The sequence below is a fragment of the Rhea pennata genome, chromosome 1, assembly GCF_028389875.1.
Source record: "Rhea pennata isolate bPtePen1 chromosome 1, bPtePen1.pri, whole genome shotgun sequence".
NCBI lineage: Eukaryota > Metazoa > Chordata > Aves > Rheiformes > Rheidae > Rhea > Rhea pennata.
Genome location: NC_084663.1, coordinates 104,343,976 through 104,364,786, shown reverse-complemented (window position 1 = coordinate 104,364,786; position 20,811 = coordinate 104,343,976). Strand labels below are relative to the sequence as shown.

At 36.5% G+C, this 20,811-nt stretch overlaps 1 protein-coding gene across 2 annotated transcripts in view; it reads left to right on the top strand.

Annotated features, from left to right (window-relative positions):
* The window catches only part of CADM2 (cell adhesion molecule 2), a 664,728-nt gene that overhangs the window by 540,870 nt on the left and 103,047 nt on the right, over positions 1-20,811 (top strand). For both annotated transcript variants that reach the window (XM_062572942.1, XM_062572932.1), the window contains exon 5: positions 3,905-4,075. In XM_062572942.1, coding sequence (XP_062428926.1) covers positions 3,905-4,075 — 171 coding nt within the window. The remainder of the gene's footprint in view (positions 1-3,904; positions 4,076-20,811) is intronic.

Below are 20,811 nucleotides of genomic sequence, written 5' to 3'. Positions count from 1 at the left end.
CTGGAAAAGGTGAAATGATAAATCTGAGAAAATAGATATGAAATTATATGCTAATGCAGCTGACATTAAAGGTTAGGAGTTCGTCTGTCTAGCACCAGTAAATCCAATTGTGTTACAGTATATTATACACGGTGCAAAAGAATATAAATGATCCATTGAGTTCAGAGTTGCACCAAAGGGGAAAAAAGCCATTCTAAAATTATAGCTCCATTGCTATTAAACAAAAAAAGAATCCTTATCTGGAAAAAAAGAATACTATTTGATAGAGGAATGTTAATAAGAGACTCTAAATGTGAAGTACTGAATACTGTACCTTTTACTCTAATGTTCTGTCTCTTATATAGGCACCATATTAACAAATTTATCTGCAGTTGAACACTCTGGTCAACTGCTCTAGTTTGGCGACATTTCTTAAAGGAAATTATGAAGAGTACAAATATGGGAGAAGCTAAATACATAATTTTTATACAAAAAAGTCCGGTCTTGCCGTAAAGATTGTTACATGCTACTTCAATATTATATAAAACCTTTTTTTTAGGTTTCAGAAATATTTTTAAATGGATCTTATTTTTTTCTTACTAGCGAAATTGGGCCTCAGAAATAACTAAGGTAGTATCAGTTGATTTTGTAATAAAAGATTAAGGTATTTTAAGTGAGTTTATGCATTTTTAGTGTACGCAGAGCATTCAGAGAGGCATTGAACATTTTCTCTGGATAAACACCTAAAAGGAGAATGAAACATTTTAGAGAACAAAGCCATTTCGTGGCAGAACTTGATTTAAAAGGTAATCTAAAATCATATTTGCCTTATAAAAGCAGGAAAATTAACTTTTAAAAAGGTGAATGTTTCTATATGTATATGTTGTGCATATGAACTGTTACAGGTATGCACTGAGTGGCTGACAATGCAAAATAAATTATAGATGTTTAGATGTTTAGTTTCTATTTTTTTTCCTTGTCTTAACTAACTTAACTCAAACTAGTATCATTCAGCCCCCCAATTTTTGAATCTACATTTTTCTGACAAAATCATGGAGTACTATAAGTTGGAAGGGGCCCATAAAGATCATCTGGTCCAACCTCTGTTCAAGGTTAGATCAGGTTGCTAAAGACTTTGTCCAGTTCAGTTTTGAAAAACAGTAGTTGAAAGCCCTCATTGTGAAGTGTTTTCATTATGTGTACATTTCTCGTGCATGATTGAAATTGACCTTGGTGTAACTTTTATCCGTTGCCTCTCATCTTTTGCCAAGAAGAGTCTAGCTTTTTCTTCTCTATGGCCATGTACTTGCAGACAGTAGTTTGATCCCTTTTTAATCTTCTCTTGCTCAGATTGAACAAGCCCAGCTGTCTTTAGGCTGTCCTTGTATGTTGTGTGCTCCAGACACTGACCACCTTGGTGGCCCTCTGCTGAACCTACTCCATTTTTCCAGTGTCTTTCTTTTGTACTGGAGAACCCAGAACTGGGCATGGAGCACTCTAGGTGCAGCCACACAAGTGGTGAATAGAGCAGAATAACCCCTTCCCTTGGCTTGCTGGCTATGCTGTTATTAATGCAGGCCAGTCATTTTTTAGCTTTCAGCCGCATAAAGACACACCGTTGACTTATGTTCTACCTCTCCTCAAAACACCTCTACTGCAAAGCTCCTTTCTATCTAGACAATCCCCTACTTGTCTGATTGCAGTGAGTTCCAGAGAAAATTCCTCTGTAATGGGTATTTTTTCTTTTCTTTCTTTTGTTTTTTTTTTTTTTTTTTTTGTTTTTTTTTTTTGTTTTGTTTTGTTTTTAAGGTTAATTATTTAAGAGAGAGAGGAGTAGCAGGGGAATAAATGAAAAAAAAGAGGGCTGAAATAGACATATTTACAAATTCTGTAAAAACTCTAAGTTAGTATTCTGAATGGTAATACGCACACTACCTCATCTTTACGGCTACTCATAACCAGATGGGCTTACATTAAGTTAGCATATATTACAATCACATCTTCATTTTGCTGTGAAGACACATCCAAGAAAACACAGCTGTCAGAGTGGTCTACCTAAATATTTCTGTTGATGAGGATTTTGAGAGTTTATAGAATAATATCACTATGTTTTTTTTACGGAGGTAGTTAAGGAGTTAGCTCTCCCAAAAAACAAGTCTAGAGGAAAGCTTTAAATTATCTATTTAGGAAATCAAATAATTGAATTTGTTTTTCTAAAGGATTAACTGTCACTGAGATTAAATTTGTTGATATTTTCAGGAGCTGTCCATCTTTCACTTGAAGTTAGTAAGCACTGGGGTGGGTGCTATACTTATGACTGGAAGGCTGTCTGTATAGGTGGTTATTATTAAACACGAGACCCTAACTTCTGGGAAGAAATCTCCTGTATTTGCTTTAAATATTAGCAAAAGATGTTTTCTCTTTGATTGTAACAACTTTGCTTTAGTCCTGGTTAAAATTTATCTCACCTTTTGATCCCTAAATCTTAGTAGTCCCCTTGGCAGAAATTGAAATCTGCTTAAAGCTTAGTAATCAACAAGCTGAAAATTGGTTATGTACAGGAAATTATTATTTCTTAGGGAAAAATTGAAATTGTATAACTATGTGGCCTCTTCATCTATCTGGAGACAACGAAAAAGACTATCTTTCTGATTTCAGAGATGCTTTTAATCTAAAAGGAAGTAGCTTAAACCATTTAAAATTTGCTTTCTAAAGTTGATATTTCATACAAATTTTATTTAGGTCATCTCCTCTAATGGGATTTAGTGTAATTTGTAAAACTGAAATCTCTCACATTTTATTTTCCTTTTATTAGGACACACAGGATATATGCGATCTCAGTGGAATTTAATATGTATGTTCATATATCTATATATAAATCTTTTAAAGCCATCATTGTAACTAATCAATATATCCAGCTTACTGTTTTGCTGAAATAAACAAAAATCAGTGGTTAATATGAAAATATGAAAATACAAAAGTAGTTGGGAACCAAGTAAAACAATTCTAAAATAAATGTTAGGAGATCTAATATTAGAATTAATACATAATAACTTCTTAAAATAAATGTCGTGTCTTTTGGCTCTTCAGTTCTGACCTCACTTATGTTCCCTACAGTGGGATTTTCTGAATTTGAACCTTACCTTGAGCAGAGTTGAGTACTTCTTGAGCATACAGTCTCTGAACCTGTAGACACCCCACACTATAGCACCTGGGATAAAACCTAACTGGATTTACACAAAAACAGTAGGCCAGTTTAGCATAGTATGAAAGATACCTTTTGAATAATTTTACTTCCATTGTGGTTGAAATTTTTCTGTAGATTACATTAACTATTATGACATGATGACTATTTCCAGTTGTTTGTCACCACTGATAAGCTATACTTTGGGTTAGTTTCATTCACAAGTTAACATAATTCTAGCCAAAGAAGAATAAGCAATGAGTTAAATAAGCACAGGGTTAATGTGATTACATGCAGCTTTGGTTCACCTGGCTTCAGTGATGTTCATATATTGCCTTACTATGAAAGATTATAAACATGGGCTTAGAAAATTTAACATTTAGTGACACTGTGAATATTTAAGGGGAGTGAGGGTGGGAGGAGACCACATGTTTCTAATGAAATACAGAGAAAGTTATGTGAAACTGAGACCTAAACGTATGAGAGAGAATCATGAAAGGAATTTCCCTCTGATTGCAATATTTTTTATCCAATTTTGAAATTTTCTGTATATATCTCCCACTCTGACAGCAGGAGCAAGTTGTGGAATAACTGTAGTATAATATCTGTTGTTTTAAAGAGATCAATAGAGAGATAAGAAAGACTTTTTTCAAACAAGTTTGGTAGATAATGTAGCTTTGGTGTTGGATTATTTTTCCTAAAAATATTGGAGAGAAATTTGTTTGTTTATTTTTCTTTCAGATGTTAAATATTTAAAAGAAGAAGATGCAAATCGTAAAACATTCACAGTCAGCAGCACACTGGATTTCCTAGCAGATCGCAGTGACGATGGTGCAGTTGTAAGTTGCAGAGTAGACCATGAGTCCCTAAACTCTACACCTCAGATAGCAATGCAGGTTCTAGAAATACACTGTAAGTAACGCACGTTATGTATGCTTGTTTTTGTAGTTTTGTTTTGCCTCTGAGAAAAATTCTGTTGTGGGAAAATTGTTAAGAAGAAACAAAACCCTCTGGTACAGTGAGTGTAGGTAACCTCCTCCTTTAAGCATTTCTGTATTGTTTTTACAGAGGTAACTCTAAAATAGTTAATGAGAACTTTACCGGTGAAAAGACTAGTGGACTGAGTTCCTGGTTATCTTTGAGAAATGATAGGAAGTACATTTGTGCTTTTTGTTCTTTTTTTATAGCAATCTCAAAGAGATGTTTAAAATCAAGCTCATAGTAGTTTTTAACAATTTTGTTAAAAATTTCCTAGAAACCTAGAACAAAGTTATGAAGAAGTGAAGTTTGAAGCAGACTGCATTACTAACTTTGCGTCCTGCTAATGAAACTCTGTGTAATGCTCTAAAAACAGGAGTCTGTATGAAAAAGGCTTTTAGAATTTGTTTTCAGGACTTGTGTACAGGATGGTACTCTGGATAAACGTCAGTTGTTTTCTGCCTCTGTATAATGACTTACTCTTTCAAATAGAATTTTTTGGTAACTTGAGATTTCCAGAATTCTTATAAAATAGAGAAGAAGTAAAATCATTCCACAGTAAGTTTGTTCACATCATGTTTTTACCTCTATTCCTAAGTATTCAGTTTCTGTTAGTTCTCTAATTACTACATTTCTACAGTACGTTGTTTCACAGTTGGACAAACCTACCAGTATATCTGTGTGCCCTACTCCAAAGGCACGCTGTCCTTTGAGTCACTTCTTCACTTACAAAGTCTGAGGCACTCAGGAGAACACCTTTTCAACATCTGATGACATTTTCATATTCACTTGCATTATAACCATCTTTCTTCAGTGTACAAAAGTACAAATTTGGACTTTGGCAAAACACCTATGCTTGATTGCCAGCTGGGGAAAACAAGCATCTGCAAAATATCATCAGAACAAGTGAAGGAAAGAGACCTTTCGTAGATCTGTTTGTAATAATCTGTTTTTATGCTAGTGATGCCATTACTGCATTGGAGCAGGGTCCATGAAACAGAGAAGCTTCCAGTAACTGCTGCTAGTTCCCAAGATAGCATGTCAAGGATTGATGGCATGTAAAACTTGCTTCTAAACATAGGACTTTTCTATAAGCAGCTAAGACTTGTAGTATATGTAAAATGCAGTGATGACAACAGCACTGCGTGCATAGAAGCAGATAGGCATTGCTAGAAGTCATCTGCAAAAGTCTGAAAATGAGGAGGATATGGATTACTATCTGTAAGTAATGTATATTGAAAATAACTTTTCAGATATATTCTGCCTTTCATTTTACTATGTGAGAGCAAAGCCTTTTTCCACCAACTTAGTTATCAAATCCTCGAACATATTCAAATGCCATCTGTACTAGAGACATGAATCTTTAGCAGTTTTATTTCCTTGAATTCTCAAATCCCACAGCCATCAGCCACTGAGCTGGCCCATACCTTCATTTCCAATTTGCTTGCTATTCCTCCAGTGCCCTACTCAAGATATTGGCAGCACAGGAGATAAACCAGGTTGGAGAATGAGTAGATACAGAAACAGGAGAGCTATAGAAAATTTAAACTGAGTTACAGTGGTTGCAATGTAGTGTAATTCAAGATAAAAGCAGGACTGATCTGTATGGTTATCATAAGGCCAAGAAACCTTTCCATTGCTTCTCATATATGAAGCTTCTTGAATATTCATACTTTCCTTCCCTTTTGTACTCTAGATAGCAAGACACTACCTTGCTAAATAGCAGCAGCGTGTATTTTCCTCTTTGCCTGTTGCTTTACTTTTGAATAAGACCTTTCTCTCTCTTCTATGGATTCACTGAAGTTCTCTAATAAAGACAGCCTGCACATAGCACTTACAATTACTAATATGCTTCTTGTTGCTGCTCCCTCAGGCAGCCAACTTATCAAAGCCACAGTGCACAAGTAAAATGACTATGCTTTCTGCTTGGTCCATTAATTTTCCACCAATCAATTTAATACTCTCCAGCCATAGTATACAGTCATTATACAGGGAAAGATAAGTGAGAAATGTGCCAAAATAAGCACAGGTTTAGAAGAGAGGGTGGGTATACCATTTAAAACTTTAGAGAAAACAATATTTATTAGTGGTGACAAGGAGACTGAGAACAGAACTATTACTGGGTGCTTTTCCTTACCACATGCAACTCCCTGGTCAACATACTCAGCAGCCTTATTCTGGCCCAGAAAAAAAAAAAAAAAAAAAAAAAAAACAGTGATCTAAAGACATGGCTCAGCAGAGAGTGTGGAAAAAAAGAAAGTGGAAGTGTGATTTACTGGAGCAATCCCAAAGATGCTGAATGGAGTGCACTGCACTGGAGCTGAGCTCCTTGATTTTATTCTGCTCTTCTGCCTCCTAGTATTACTCACCACAGTAGCTGCTATTGCTGCAGTTAATGGGGGCTGCTCACTACTGTCCATCAACCCATACAAACATACAAGATACATCCTATTTGTATTAATGAGAATCATACACATGCAGGACCCAGTGTGGGCTGACCCAATATATCCTCAATGCCAGCAGAGAGCAGTTTGAAAATGGTACTGGTGAAACACAAATGAATTATGGGACATCATGAGAGATGTCATGAACGTTTGTTAGTTTGATGTCCTGTACGTTCTGGAAGGCATCTCCACAGAAATTGCAGCCAAGCAGCGTGGCATTGCCCCAGGGGTATTTCGAGAATGCAGAGAGCGCTGTGAATAGAACAATAAACAAGTACCTCAGACTGGTGAAACAGAACAGTACAGATGGACTTCAGCTTGACAGGGAAGAAATGTAATGGATTTGGCATTACCCACTGGAAGTGTGCTTTGATTTTAAACACCTTCCAAAAATTTAAAGACTGATCTTTGGTGCATGGATGGTCCTTATGAATTACCAGTGCATCAACCAGTGCATCTTTCTAGCCCCTGTTAGAAATAAAGGACAATAATAAGTCATCTAGCCATTACTGTCCTGTTTGGTTTCACTCCATAGTTGGTTTCACTTCATAGTTTGGTTTCACTCCATAGTCTTGAAAGCAAAAAATCTGTTTTCTAACACTAGTCCTACTGACAGTAGACAAAACAGATGTAGCTTCATGAAAACAAAAAAGCAAAGAAGAAGAAAGCCAACAGGACGGCAGTAGTCACAGGACTGTATCTGTATCGAGTGGACAATAAGTAAACAAAAAGGCAAAAAGCAGAACAAGAGGAATGAAGGATTTTACTTCTGTCTAGTGAATGATAGAATAAAATTACATCTGTCCTAGCTGATGGGACTATATAAAATGGATATTTGTAATGAGTCCACGGAGGGATGTAGAGATGTCTACAACTCCACACAGCTGATTTTTATCGTTGGTTTTAATAGAAAGTAAACTTCTGAAAACTCAAACCAATTTTGTTATATAGCAGTGATATCAATATGGGGTGTATTTTATTCTTTTTTCTTCCTCTCTCACAAATCTTACATTTTATTGGTGAGACAGAGCAATCAAATCAGTTTTCACCAGTAGTATTACAGTACATGGTATGAAGCTGAGAACAAAACCTTCAAGATAAAAAAGTTTTTAGTTTTCTTCTAATATACATATATATATAATAAGAATAATTTCTGAGCCCTTCTGCTGTTCTTTTCTTTTTGCTTGATTGGTTGGTTCTAGAACTGGAGATTGCCTATATAACTTAGAGTTTGACCAAAAGAAGGATATCTTGAGGGAGACCATGATCAGTTCTTGAAATATTGGGAAAGTATGCCAGTTAGTTATTACAGAGTTTCCTGATTAGTTTTTCAGACTTCAGATCTTAAAATAATATGAATGCTATTGTGAGTAAGTATGTTACTCTACTCTATATTATGGGATAATTAGCTCCTCCAGTCTTTTGAGCTTTCTTTATCACTAATTTATGTTATGTCTCACTCATGCTTAGCCTGATTCATCTATTTGTCATGGTCTGTGCACTGTAGGGCAGCCCAATTGCCCAGTTGTTTCTGTTATGCTGAAAGGTTTGGCTGTAATTTAGTTTATGCTTGGCCAGCAGAGGTTTGTGGTGGCATGCCACTGCTTGCTGAGTTTATTTTTCCACTGCCCCTTACTGTCAACAGTAAACCTAAAATAGATTCATATCCCCCATGGCTTTGCTCTGAAGTTTGCTTGTCAGCCTAGCTGCTACTGATTATTAGGAAGTACTTCTTGTAAGTGATAAATATAAATCTCAAAGGAATGTTTGGCTTCACTGTTTAGTTCTATGTTCAAACTAAAATAAGGGTGCTTTTTTTTTTATTCTTGTATTAAGGAATCACAGTGCAGAAGTTCAAGTTTGAAAGTGTCTCAGTAAAATATTTATGGGATTGTGTACTGTAAGTCACAGTACTTACTTTAGGGCGATCTTATCAATGTGTATAAGTACCTGAAGGGAGAGTGTCAAGGGGATAGGGATAAACTCTTTTCAGTTGTCCCACATGACAGGACAAGAGGCAATGGGCAGAAACTGAACCACAGGAAGTTCCACCTGAAAGTGAGGGAGAATTTCTTCCCTGTGTGACTGACAGAGCACTGGACGAGGTTGCCCAGAGAGGCTATGGAGTCTCCTTCTCTGGAGATCTTCAAGGCTGGCCTGGATACAACCCTGTCTAACATGCTCTAGGTGACCGTGCTTGAGCAGGGAGGGTTGGACTAGATGATCTCCAGAGGTCCCTTCCAACCTTACAGATTCTGTGATTCTGTGAAGTCCTCGTGTGCTCTCCTGAAGAAACATTTGGAGGCAAGTACAACTTGGTCTAGATCCAGGCAGTGACTGAATTCTGCTTATTCCTCCTCAATGTCCCAGATCAGTGATGTGTGTCTTGGAAGCAGCTGCTCCACTTTCCTGCAGGTTTCATCTGAGCAGGGGCCAACATGTTGCTTCCTACTGAACAAGAGTGCTGTAAAATTAGCCAGTGGTAATTACCTTAACTCAGTAAAAGTTCTCAGACTTCAATAAAATTACCCAGCAGACTTCAGTTAAAAATTGTGTAAGTCTGCCCTAGAGGCTGCCTCTGAAGCTCTAAAATGAAATCAAATCGTTTGAGCTTCAAACCTAATCATCATGACTCTAAAATGGCAGCTGCGATGTGATCTGTGCTAATGGACACACTGAAAGTTTCTTCAAAAGCTGACCATGCCCCCAAATGACAGCACTAATAAGTTAAATGTGTGTTATGTAAAGAAGTGTCTGGAGAGGCAATTTTGAGTAAATTCTATATTGCCAGACACAGATGTGCAGTGAATTGTCAATCTGACAAGTCTACAGCCATCAGCTAACTCACTCACAGAGGCTCTTCCAACAGTGTTTACATAATAGGCGGTTTCTTCAATTGTGGTTGTTACTAGATTCATTTGCAATGAATGTCTGAAATTCACTTTAAAGTTATTCCAGGAGATTGTTGGCTATTTGAGAAATGCGTGTATTGATTTTGAACTAAGTAAGCAACAAGCTGAAATGCAGAGTATGGATAAGTAAATCAGCAATGCACTTGTGCAGCCATGTAGGAAAGCGTGTGTTGGTGTATGTGTGTGTACAGCATATACAACTGCTGTGATTACTGATGTATTAAGAAGCAGCTGTCTTTCTGACAATGGGTTAGGTATAGAATTTCTGCTGGTGTAAAGCTGAGGAACTTTTTCTAAAGAAGCTACATTAACTGATGCTCACAAAGTTTGGCCCATTATTTTTACTTGCCTGGTGTCATGTGTTTTGTAAATATACAGACTCTACTAATTTTGTACGATTTTACATTCCCAACAGAAATAAGGCACCTGTTTAAAAAAGCAATTATATGAAAAAAGAGGAAGAAAGTGGTCGTGCACAGTTGATCGTTACGAGATTTGTTTATGTAGTAAAATACTTAAAATTCCACATCAGGATAATATCTATAGAAAAAATACGGTTTCTTTAAGTCTTCTGTTTCATTCTAATAAATTAGTTATATTTTAAACATCATAGGCGGTTATTCAGGGTGACAATCTCAGCCACAGATTTGTTGTCTTTTGTGGGTCAGAAGAGGCAAGTGTGTGCACACCCAAAAGCACACACAATTGAGCGTCTTTTAGCAGTAATAAAGTCTGAGGGAAAGCACTCTTCCTGTCAGCTACATATGGTCCTTCTGTACTATAAATGCATAGAATACACATCTCACTTCCATTTTCTTTTAACTGTGTGGCTGAGGCAAACTTTCTTGGGTTTTTTGCAACTATTCAACTAAGCTCTAAGACGTGAATTCTCTTTTACTGCTTTATTTTTACTGACTTCACTGATTTTTCTCCTAGACCAATTTGTGCCTAGAATTTTTTTTTAGTCTTGCACTAAAAGTGCATGAGTTATCTCCTTTCTTCTTGGCCTCAAGAGCTTCATTTTTATGTGAGGTATGGCTCCCAGAACTCCCCAGGGCTTAGGCAGTACCCATGTAGGAGCAGGGACGCAGTTCTCTTTCTAAAATTGATTTTTACTGTCTAAGCAGAGAACATGTTCTCGGGAAGGAAAGAACATAGGAGAGTTAAAAGAAATTTCCTTCATTAATCCTGTTTTTATTTTCTTTTTTTTTCTTTTTTGGGGGGCATCAGCTCAGTCAACAGTGGTGTCATTCTCTTTGCTCATGACTCTCCGTCATGCTATGTGCCACCCTCATAGACACACAGGCTTAAAGTAAAATCTGGAAATATGTGCATGATTTCACACTACCTTGGTCTTGATATGGACAGTTTGGAAAGAGATGCATTCCCAGAGTCAGGAAATGGATAACTAAGTAGGGTAATGAGGTATGACAGCTTTCCTTTTTTATTACCTAGTTTTTAACAGATAGGCCTCCAAAATATTGAACCAACTCAAATAAATAAAGGTAGAGTGTATATTCAGGCAGTCTGGTGATGGTAACGGTGGTAAGAATTGGAACTTCTTGTTTTGGCTTTGCCATCAGAGAAGATGTGTTTAACGATATATATATAGCTGATAAAGTTAAATAAACAATTCTCCTGTAGCTGCTGATGCAGTGAAAATACCTGAATTTTTCAAAGTCATGATTGTCGAGGGCTGTAAAAGAAAAAAAATCCTTGAGATTTGCATATCTGGGGCTTAGCAGTTCTGTATTCCAAATTATTACAATTTGATCTCTTTCTATCGCTGTGTTATCTTAGAGTAATGTTTGGGAATTCTGACACCTCAGAGACCTATGGAACTAGCGGAAGGCAGCTAATGCCTTCATAGGCATACCCATGGCATGCTTTCTTTTAGGAGTAACATGATGACACAGACACAGCAGCACGTTATGGCCCGTCCTGTTGCGTACTGTTTGTGACAAATGGACTGAGAACATGGTTTTGAAACTTTCCTTGAGGAAACAGAGGGTTTTTTTTGTCCCCAAACTGATAAATCCCTAATGTTTTCATGGGCTTCAGTGCTTTATTCTTGAGAGTTCTTAGAATCAGCTCTGAGAACTAAACAAATTTATGATTTCCCTGTCCTGTTTGTGAAGAACCAAGCTCCTATCTAGAGATAGCTGGATCCTAAGCTCTTTAGAAGCAACTAAGTCATTATCATACTCGCCTCTCTTACCAATCCTCTTCCTAAGCAGAAGCCAGTTCAGAATTGTAGGACACCAGAGGGAATCCCAGAGCAAATTTTTCAGAGTGATTTTTCAGGACTCAAGGTATTGGAAGAACAATCTGTTTGCTTCAGATACCAAAGAGTGCTGATTTTTTTGCTCCACCACTGGCCTGTCCCGGTGATTGTTTTTACACATTCTTATCAATGAAGTACGCTTCCTATCCTGAGTCAGTCGGAGTTAGTAGGTAGGTAGTGTAAAATACCATCCAGCTTCTTGATCACATCAGCCTAGCTACAGCAGTATTATTTAGAGGATGTTCTCCATCTCTACACAGCAAGCAGCCTTGACCTCAGGCACTTAGATCACAGCTCTCCAGGTGGGTTTCTCTGCCTGATTTTCAACTACAAACTTGGATGGCCTTGTTGATTAAAGCCACTTTTCCCAATTAAAAAGCAATAGGACCATGTTTTCTGTGACATGGAGACAGAACCTTGGTTTCTGACAAAATCTCCCTCTCTGTGATCTTAGACAATTTCTGTAGGCTTAAGTGTGCAGGAATTTCCAATACTTTAGTGAATACCAGCTATTGAAATCCTTAGATGCTCAGATATTTTCTCGCATGGCTACCTGTGTCTGATCCATCACTGTGGCAGGGAAGGGACTTTCACTAGCTGTGTTGCCGTCCTTTATAGGTCAACTGTTTGAGTGGTGTTCCTCCTTTTCTCTTTCAGTGAAGATATTTTGCTGGGCTGCTGCTGTCTTGAGAATGAGAGGATTTCAAGATGTTACACTTGACCTCCTGTTATAATGTGTTCTTCTGAGACAAGTTTACCCTTTGTACACATTGAAGTTTCCACCCTAGACTCATCCATGTCAAGAGACATTCTTCTGGTGTTTTTCCAGAAAAGGTTGCTTCCCTTCCCTCAAACCATAGGGTGAAAGTTAGTATAGACAATATATTTCAATGATGTTATTTCTTTACTTTGGTGACTAACCTTTCATTCTGTGTCCTTTAAAGAAGGGATATGTCCATATTTGCCAATAGAAGATACAGTTTTAAAAATTATAGTAAGAATGTAAATTAAAAGATACAGCCTTCATTGCATGTACACCTCTTCATACTGAATGAAAAATAAATAAGAAGTTATATTTAATTATTTAGCTCAATAATTATGTAGACACTGTGATAATAAGCAAAATTATCTTATTTAAACTTTTCAGATTAATGAATGCTTGAAACAAATGAAACATAAAGGATAGTAGCAGTAAACAGTAAAGAATAATATCTGTGAACATGAAAGTTCAGTGGCACAATTTGCATGTTTAAATGAGATCAATTAGGTTAATGATGGATGAAAATAAGAAGTCCATGATTTAAATGCAGAATAATTCAGAAACTTGTGGGTCCATTTACTGCCAAACTTTCATCTTTCAAAGGGGATATCTAGTTCAAAGGGTTAATGTACAATCCTGACCTTTCCCATCTGGAGGCTTATGTTCAAATATGGTTTACAAGTGAAATATATTCTAACATAATTTATTTCTCTCTGAAATCTTTTATAGGGAAATCCAGAGTGGTTTATATATTCTGCATAGAAACACTAATAATATGGTGCATGCAGGTTATTCCATTTGGGTGTCAAATGTTTAAGAGAGGGCTTGAGAAGGTTTCAAGGGAAGTTTGGGAGGGATTGTTGATCATTTTAAAAGCAGGCTGTTCAGAAAATAAATAATTGTAATTCCCTTTCAGAAGAGTGAGCCTTTAGATACAGGAAAGAGACAACCTGTGGGAAAAGGCTGAAAGGATAGGGGGCATGGCTACACTGGGAAATGGAGCACAGCAAGGTCATTTCTGAACCATTGCAAAATGACTGAGCAGCACGGTGCTTTGCCATGTAGAAATTGGGTCCAAAACCAGGTCAGCTGAGTTAGTGTGGTAGTGTTCCTGAATTAATGAGCACCAATGTTGGGGACACAACCTTTTGAAGCATATTGTAGGCTTTTAAGGTTGCATAGTTAATTTGGTCACAACTGGTCATGCCCCATGAGCAGAAATCCCCACAGTGAGTCAGTCAAACCACTGGAAGATATTTTTAGGTGGGCAGGACAAAGACAAGTTAATTTATCCACCTGAAAAAAACAGAAAACTGCTATTATAGGGTAAAGAAGCAGAGCAGCTTATTTCCTGTTCCAGTACACCCTTCTGTACATGAAAGTTGAGTTCCAGATAAAATAAACTGTTACAGACAGACCATTTAGCCCACTAGAGGTATTCCTGAGACTGACTGAATGACTGATTTTTCAATCTCCTAATCTAAGGAAATAACAATTACTGTAAAAGTGATTAAAAACCAAATAGTTTTTCTGCATTGTATTTCATAAGACATGGATACATGGATATAATGTGAATATAGTTTATGATCTGTATTAGAGATGTATGGCCGGAGGTTGACTTCGCTGAAAAACTAGAAAGTAAGCTTTAAAATGTATATATTTTTGAATTACTTTATGTTGGGTAGCACTTACAGGATGGTAAAGACTGAGCAGCTGAATGACATTCAGTGTCTGAGAAATTCCAATCAGGTCTCAGTTTAAGAAAGAATTTTTCAGATACATGACTGAGGTCTGTTAAGCTCCATGCTGCCTTTAAGCATATGCTTCCAATATCATTTTCAATTTCTTCCTAGCCCAGATTGGGTATTATTTCAGATGGAATCTCCTTGGAAGAAGACTGAGAATTATAGAATCTATGTAACTCATGTCTCAAATATAACTCTGGTCACTTTAAGCTGGTGAACCAAATGACAGTTTCGTAGGGAAGGCCAAGAGCAGCTCCATCCTTCTGTTTTGGGCTGTTTATTTGCAAATACTCATACCAAGCAACCAGATGAGATAGTTTAGAGGAGAACATGAATAGAGATAGTTATTAGGACTGCCCAAAGGGGAAAAGTTTGCGCCTCATAAGTTCATGCATATATATTCACAGGAAATAGATTGTCAAATATTTACTTCCTCACACTACGGCTTAGTAATTTTCCATAGTTTCAGCACGTAGTTTTCAGTATTATTTTGCTTTTATAGTGCCCACTATCTGGTATGAACTTCAGAGAAAAGCATAAAGCTTGTAGGGGTATTTGGGTGTGTTTAGCATTCCGAGCTCTTATGTACTCTGCTAAACAACAGTTTAGGATGTGCTGCAGTTCTGCCTATCAAGCCATAAGCAAGATAGCTAAGGTTAGACACAAGGGAAAACTAAAGACCTTAAGGGAAAGAAACTGAGGGTGCCAAAAAGAAAGTTACGTTCAAAGGTAGTAGCTCTCACTAACTCAGTGAGAGTTACACATGTCTTGATAACATCTGAAATGGAAGCAGAAGGTTTTTTCTCATGCTTTTTTCTTTACTCCTGTTAGATGACATGGCAAAAAAGAGAGAAAAGACAAATATAATTAAGCTGGAGAGAGCACAGTGTAAGGCAACAAAAATGATAAATGGAGCAAAGAGGTTTACATTCCTGAAAAGACCAGCAAAACAGGGATTGTTTAATCTTAAGTGGCATGATATAAACAATTAAACAAGCTAACAGTTATAAAATTAACTTTCAGCAGGATTTGGCTTCATGGAGCAAAGCAGAACTGAGTCACCAAAGAAAATACAATTTTTACAACCTCATTCCTACGTGTATGGGACTTAATGGAAAACTAAGAGACCAGAGACCCCTATTTTACAAAAGCATATAGAGGAGAATAGCTTTAGGTTGTGCCATTGGTGCTCATTACCTTTATGCAGTGGCACATGTTCAGAACACTGATGCTAGTGCCCCTCTTTCTACCACTTAATTCAGCAGAGTCTACTGATACATGCAGCGTTACGCTCCTATTTTTGCTTGCAGGTTTTAAGATCGAGAAGATCAAGCACAAAGAAGGGAAAAAATGATCAGTGAATGTAATACATGACATTAGGAAGTATAAGATTTTAACAGAGTAAGATTATGAAACTTCTAGTTTTGGTAGTGTACCTCCATCTTTTCTCATTCACCTGTCATTATAGCTGTTTCCATTTTAATCACATTATTTAGCAATTATGCTGAATGAGTATGGTATTACTGACAGCTGAGGTGTTCAAACAGGTACTATGAATATTTTTAACAACTAGATAATCAGTTTTCGCAGAGTTAGTTACTTTGGTTTTCTGACAGCTTGATGCTTGAGTTTAGGTACTTGCAAATTTTGAGGGAGGGAGGGAGGGAAGGCTTTGTTGATCAAACTTTCTTTTCTCCCACACTGGCATTTGTTGTTGTTTTGCATCCAGAAGAGTGATTTTTGCAGACTTTGGGGGCAAAATGCTATTGATTTTTCTTTCAAAAAAGCATCATTTTAAAGCAAATTTGTAAGAGGCAAGACAGAAGACAACATAATTGTTGTCAAGGAGTCTCAGACAATAAAGGGCTTATAGTCCTACTTGTCTGTAAAATAATTTTGGAGGAATATAGAAAAAAAAATATGGGAATATCCATGCACATGTAGCCCTAAGTATTCACTTTTATCAAAATTAAGTATTTCAAAAAATATTATAAAGATTAATTTTGAAGCCATATGGCAACAGATATATTGAAAAGAAATGCTGTTACTGTGACAAAATCATTTGCCCTGGATTGCCTGCTCCACAAATATTAGTAATAAAATAATTTGTCAGGCTCAAAATACTGAATTTTATCTCATCTACTTAAGCAATGAGTCATTCATTATATTCTGAAGCAAAGCAGCAGACTTACTGTATCCCCCAGGGTAATTTGATGAAGATTACCAATGCAGTGGGCTTTGCAAGTGCCAGTTCAATGCAATAGGGCATAGGCAGAATCTGTGCTCCTTGTCATTTACAAAAGAAACCCAATTTGGGGAAATGCTGATTCACAGCTGTAGGATGCAAGCAGCTGGTAAGTGTCAAAGCTATTAAAAATGTGAGCACTTCCACAGAGCTGATAGGAATACTCTTCTCTCTCAGATCTCATTTGGGATATCCAATTTACTGTTGTTTTTGTACATAGGAGAGTGGTTGGTCCTTGGAATTTATGAATCTCTTTTTCTAAACTTAATTACCTAATTACCTAGGTTATTTTAGAAATAGAAATAAAAATGTATAGATATATACATATTATCAATATCAAGAAGTTTGGTAATTGCCACCTATATACAAAAATGATAATCTTCTTCTAGTTTCTGAAAAAAGACCCCTTAAACTGTCCTATGCTTACTCCAGTGTTAATTAATCAGTAAAATAGATACATCATCATTTTCAGAAGCATCTGCTTATTTTATCTTTGCATCTGGAAATGATGGAAGGGTTCCAAGGAAGGAAGAGAGAAAAGGCACTATGAAAAATGTGGAAGACTGTGACATAAATAGATTTCACAAACATCGTACTATTTGGAAAAAAAATAGACAAAATAAGATCGAAAATAAATGAATTAGTCTCTCAGGAAATACTTAAAAAATCTTACCATCCGGTAGTCATTTATTACCAGGTAGCAATAATCTTTTATTGTTGGACTGTTAGATTTTTATCACCTTTTTAAAAATGATAGCACCAGAACTGTTTTTGTTCACTGATGCAATAAAATACCTGAGAAATTTATTGAAGCTCTTCAATATTCAGAAGGCTTGAGGTCATAAAATAAACCTCTGAAGTAAAGACATGCTGTTTGTAGCTCATAATTTAGCTAAACTTGTAAGAAGAAATGTGTGTTGTAATGAATTCAATCATACTAATTTGGACTCTGGTACAAAGAGGAAGTGGTGGTTAGTGTGCAAAAAATTAAACAAGGTAAATAAATTAAAAATGACTGAGCAAAACTGAGTATTATAGATCAATGCAAAATATGCTGCTACACACAGTTAAATGATTATGTTGGAACCTAGAGTGGTCTGAGAACAGTCAACTGGCAATAGTTGGGAGCTGGCAGGCTCATACATTTCTATCTCTTTTGGCAGCAAAGGAAAATTTTCAAGTCTTGGGCAGTGACAACTGCTGCCTATGCAGATGACTTGAAACAATAACCCGCAGGGAGAGAAACCTGCCTGTTCATCTGGGCAGGTAGCAATACTGTGATCCATTGCTCTCAGGACTCTCATTAAAAAGAATGCAACAGGTTATGGCAAGAGGAGAAAGTGCAATGAGCCTCACCGACTAACCACAGCAGAATTTCATATATTGCAGGGAAGCACAACCTGCTTGCTGAGAAGGTGAGAATTGTCCTGTTATTCCTATAAATTCCAGGGAAATTTCTTCCTTGCCAAATAATCAGACAGCCGCGACATGGATGTTAGACCACACGCAGGGTCCCTACTGCACTGTCTTTTTTTCCCTGGGCTGCCTGGAGCTGAGTCAAATGTTTTCCTAACTGAAGAGTAGTTAATAAGACATGTTCCTTCTTTTGCTTTTGGTCCATGAAGGTAGAACCTGGCATTCATGGGAAGCTCATTGATTGCAGGGTGAAGCATAGCTCTCTCATACAAGAATAACTCTCTCCCAAGTGGATCAAATGGCATATTTCATATTCATGGCTGCAGTGCAGAATTCTATTATTAAACAAAGCTTTAAGTTTATCTTCCTAGCAGTATTATTATTAAGAGGCAGTATCAGTGGTTTTAGAAGGAAAGTTTTGAATACAGTTGTGCTTCCTGCTGTACTATGAGCGTTTACTTCCTCTGACAAACTCAATTGCTGACTTTTTCTCGCCTTTCTGTACTGATGTAATTCCTATTACTGTTAACGGAATTTGTACACAAACACTAAGTCCAACAAGGATCACAGATTTCATTATAACAATCTCAGATTTTTACCAGAGATGGAGAGGCATTCATAACAGCATAAACTACAGAGAGAGAATCACCTTCAAAGAAAACATATATCAGAATCAAAGTGTTCCAGTGAAGGCCTAGGGTTAAATTATGTTAATGGACTGTTTTAAATCATTTAGAACATGAAGGGGAAAAGGCATGCATTTGCCCTAATTTTGAAATAGGCATATGATCTTTTAATTTGGTTGCATGGAAACTAATCAGATGGAAAGGGGGTCATTTTGGAGGTTTATTGATGTTTGTTTTAGTATTTTACTGCGTGGAGGTGTGTGTACCTTTTTATTGGCAATAGGCAAACATGAAAAGGTTTGTTGGTGATTGCTGCTAGGCTGTTTTTGTTGAAAGCTCAGAATACTTTTAAAGTTTTGTTTGAACTTCTGTGCCTCCCTTTCTTTCTACCATTTTCACTAGATCTTGCTCTTTTGGTATTAGCCAGTCTACTAAGTTCAAAAACTGTGAAAAATAAAGCAAACACAAAATCTCCCATGTGTTTCAAGAAGGTGAGATTTGCTCTCAAGAAAGAGAACAGACATCAATGCCAAGATAGAGCATTCGTAGAGGAGAGAGAAAAAACTCACCAATGGATTTTTGTTTCTGGAGCCCTAAAGAATCATAAACTAAAATAACTGAAGAGATTCATCTTTCATCATGCACCTTATATATCACTTTACAGAAGCCCAGATGTTACTGTCACCAGATGTGACAATATTTCCGTGCCAAATCTTTTAATATCCTAAAGACTAGAAAAAACGTGGTTCTCTGATGAAGGGACAAGACTGGAAACCAAGAGAAAGGTCACATTCCTGACACTGTCACCAATTTCTGTAGAATGATCTGAATCGACCTTTCTTCCCACAACTCCAAATTGAGGCCAGTAATACTTTCTATAGAGATAAAAATTCTTAAGTTTTACTTTAGTATTTATTCATTCAAATTGCGTGCAAACATTATGTGTCGTACTTGATAATTTATGCCAAACCATAAAATGTTCTAGAATAATCCTAGAATATGTTTAGCAAAGTTAGTTGTTTGTTATTGTTAGTTGTTCCTCATTGCTACTTAAACGAGCATATAACTTATTTTATGTTTATTATTATACTTGAACTGCTTTGATCAGGACAAAAACATGATACACAGGTACAAGGAGATGGTCAAAACATGCAAAATTTCTGTATAGCATACAAAACCATGAAAGACCAATACCACAGCAGATGGTCAGTGAAATTTTGTACATTGTGCATCTTCTCATCTTCCTATCTTCATTTTGGGAAGTAGGAGTTACAGATTTCTTGCAATAAATATATTTAAAAAATCCAATTACTTGAAGGGCATTGAGATATTACACTTCATATGAAATAACAGTGTGTATGCAAAAATATTCTAGCTGGGTACATAGCCATCATCAATTTGGAAAAAGGCTTGCAAAATTTGGATGCATACTAGTAAAATCTCTAATACCTGCTTACTGGCATTATGATTGCATGCAGTGATTTTTACAATTGTTTGCAAAATGTTTGAAACTGTTTAAATATTAAAAATGTTGCCATCTTTGGCAAGTGAGAAGGTTGTCATACTCCAAAGGCACTGGCTCTAAAAAGGACCTTTGAAAACATTTCAGTAAAATCTTAGTGTGTAAAGCCTGAGAACAGATGTCCCAGAGACACTTGATGCTAAACACTGCCAGAACTTTTAGTTGAGCATTCCAGGGAGTGTGTGGAGAATATTAAAGTTCTAAAGATTTTTCTTTTTATGAGTGTGCTAATCTAATTTTAGAAACAATTTTTAAATGTAACTAAGATTAATTGTATATTCCTTGTTATACTGGCTGTGAATTTGCATAGGGACAGCTTGCATAGTACTGATTATTTGTGGACTTCTAATTTATAATATAAAATGGGTTAAGAATTTTCTAATACCTTTTCTTTTTTAGTGTGTCAGAAAATCTTAATTTGTCCAAACTAGGACAAAGGTAGGAGAAAAGTGTTTTCAAGTTCAAAGTGAAATCTTACTTCAAAACCAGAGTGGAAGAGAGACCTTAGAATACCTGATAGACTTCTGTTATCACATGGGACTTCAGCACATGAGTCCTTGCACTCCTTGCCTCAGACCAATTCTTAATCCAAAGACTGTGAAAGACTAAATGCTCTAATTACTGGATTACTGTCAGATAAGTCCTTTGCTGTATCTGTTCTACTTAGTGTGAATAATTCAATACTCAGTAGAATAAGGAACCTCATTTTCTCATAG